The sequence below is a fragment of the Plectropomus leopardus genome, unplaced genomic scaffold (genome assembly GCF_008729295.1).
Source record: "Plectropomus leopardus isolate mb unplaced genomic scaffold, YSFRI_Pleo_2.0 unplaced_scaffold29011, whole genome shotgun sequence".
Lineage (NCBI taxonomy): Eukaryota > Metazoa > Chordata > Actinopteri > Perciformes > Serranidae > Plectropomus > Plectropomus leopardus.
The window spans coordinates 1-2,634 of record NW_024631615.1 but is presented as its reverse complement, the minus strand read 5'-3'; the positions used below and the strand labels follow the sequence as shown (position 1 = coordinate 2,634).

General features: G+C 45.7%; 1 protein-coding gene across 1 annotated transcript; it reads right to left on the bottom strand.

Annotated features, from left to right (window-relative positions):
- Window positions 1-104: 104 nt before the first annotated feature.
- LOC121938269 (GATOR complex protein WDR59-like) lies at window positions 105-2,481 on the bottom strand (the record flags this gene model as incomplete). Its single annotated transcript, XM_042481534.1, has 6 exons — window positions 105-461; window positions 579-658; window positions 1,035-1,191; window positions 1,724-1,801; window positions 2,095-2,211; window positions 2,316-2,481. Coding segments are annotated over 6 exons (757 nt in total), but the record flags the coding sequence as incomplete, so codon positions are not given.
- Between the last annotated feature and the right edge of the window lie 153 nt (window positions 2,482-2,634).

The following is a 2,634-nucleotide window of genomic DNA, read 5'->3' as shown; positions in this document are numbered from 1 at the left end:
AGCAGCTACACTCACACACTGACATATCCCAGACTGTCAGCAGCTACAGTCTGAGCATGATTATGCATATGATTTTTTTAATCCAAAAACATAGTGGCATCATTACAAAAACCTGGCACTGACGGGGTTAAAATTTTATCATGGATCCGTGAAATGAAAAAATGTTGAAATTTCTTCCAAGAAAATGTGCGTGAACCCTGGAACTACGAGCTGGGACGCAGCCGGAGTGTTTCCATGACGACCACATTTTGTGATTATTTGATGAAAGAGTTTCTGGAAACACAGAAATGTAAAGTTTGTCGTTAAGAGTTTCTGACGGAGCGTTTCTCACCCTGCAGGTTCTCAGCGGCGAGGCCGACGGCGTGCTGACTGTCGGGCTCCTGAGACGACAGAGACTTCTCCGACTCCACGGTGAGAGACATCCCCTCCATCAGGTCCTCCACCATGTCGCTGACACACAGCTACACAACAACAACAACAACAACAACAAATAAAAACAACAACACACCGAGGTCAGAGTGACATCAGGCGACATCGTTGGAAGAGGAGGGCGCTCTGACGGCGAGCTGCACACTGACCTTCTGCAGCTGAGGATCCACCCTCCATATCCTCAGAGTCTGATCTCTGGACCAGGTGACCAGCTGGTAATCCTTCGAGCCTGAGACAAACAAACAAACAAACAAACAAACAAACAAACAAACACCGTCAACAACGACAAACAGCTGCTTAATGAGATTAAAAAAAAAAAAACATGTGGAAAAAGACAACAACCAACTAAAATGTTAAGAACAAATTCAACATATACAACTATATGTAACTGAATTATTATACATTTCTTTTGTTTGTTTTTTAAAAAATAATCATTTTCAGGTAATTTTTCTTTTTTTACTGATTTCTTTCGTTGCTCATTTCCTTCTTTAAATGTTTTGAAAGAAATCGAGCCGGAGTTAAAGAAAAGGAGCATTTTTTGAAAATTTCCCTGGAGGGTTTTTTTAGGATGTGCGTGAAGTAAATGTCGACGTGTGATCGGTCACCTTCTTTCTGCGGCCTCCACTGGAACTCGAGCACCACGTCGTCGTGTCCCACGAAGGCGTGGACGGGACTGTTGAGGTCAAGCGTGCTCCACAGCAGCAGGCTGTTCTCTCTCCTCAGCTGAGGGACCATCACGGTCACCAGACCGTTAGAGAACGGCTGGACAACCACGGACCACAGGACGCAGAGACAGCAGGGACATCAGAGACAACACAGACATCAGAGACAGCAGAGACAGCAGAGACAGCAGAGACAACAGAGACAACACAGACATCACAGACATCAGAGACATCAGAGACAGCAGAGACAGCAGGGACAACACAGACATCACAGACATCAGAGACAGCAGAGACAGCAGGGACAACACAGACATCAGAGACAGCAGAGACATCAGAGACAGCAGAGACAGCAGGGACATCAGAGACAACACAGACATCAGAGACATCAGAGACAGCAGAGACAACACAGAAATTAGAGACAACACAGACATCAGAGACACCAAAGACATCAGAGACATCAGAGACAACACAGACATCAGGGACAGCAGAGACATTAGATGTGTGATCGAGATATTCGGCTGATTTATTCCATCACAGAGAAATCCTTCTAACTGTGATTGAATCTGTGGGCTTTTCAAGTCTTGTCGTCGTGACGATGATCGATAAAGTTTTTTGTGACGTTTGACGCTCACCGTGTAGCGGGCCTTCCACACCGGCACCTGACAGGACAGGATGTTCAGGTACTTCCTGGGCTGCCGGTAATCCCAAAACTGAACAACAAGAGAGAAACGGCAATCACCCGTCACACATTTGGGCCAAACTTTGTCATAATCAGCGTATGAATTTCTGCTGCGCTCACTCGCAGGTTTTCTTCATCTGACTGATTGTTTTCTGTGTTTTGTTTTTTTTTTTTCGTGTTTTCAGTGGTTTTTTTGTGTTTTTAGTGTTTTTTGTGTTTTCAGTGTGAATAGTCCAGGAAATGTCACAGTGATGTCACTATATAAAACAAAAACAGATGCTGATAGATGATCAATAATCAGCGGTGTGCGTTTGATTTGCTCACCCTCACAGAGTTGTCCTGACTGGACGTGGCGAGGATGAACTCGTTATCGGGATGCCAGTCGAGGCCGTGGATCTTGGACAGGTGAGCCGCCACGTACTCGGCCGCAGTGTTGGGTTTCTGTTCATAGAAAATCACACACACACACACACACACGTTCACACAGCTGATCGCCTTCATCATCATCATCTTCATCACTGCAGCGTCACCGTGTGTCCGCTCACTCTTTTGTCCCAGATCCTGACGTCTCCGTCGTGACTGGACGCCAGCAGGTACTGGTTCTTCCTGTTCCACTTCACCTGAGACGCCCCGGCTGAGACGAGAGGGACGGAGAGGACGAGAGGACAGTCAGCTCCACAGAGTATTTCCAACGTTTTTAACCCTTTGAAACTGGATCCACATCAGGTGTGCTGCGTTCACAAACATTTAACCCTTTCAAACCCAAACAGATCAGTTTGATTTCTCTCTAAAACACAATTCTACAATTTCATTTAGCAGACGCTTTTATCCAAAGCGACGTACAACACAAGCAATTTAGACTTA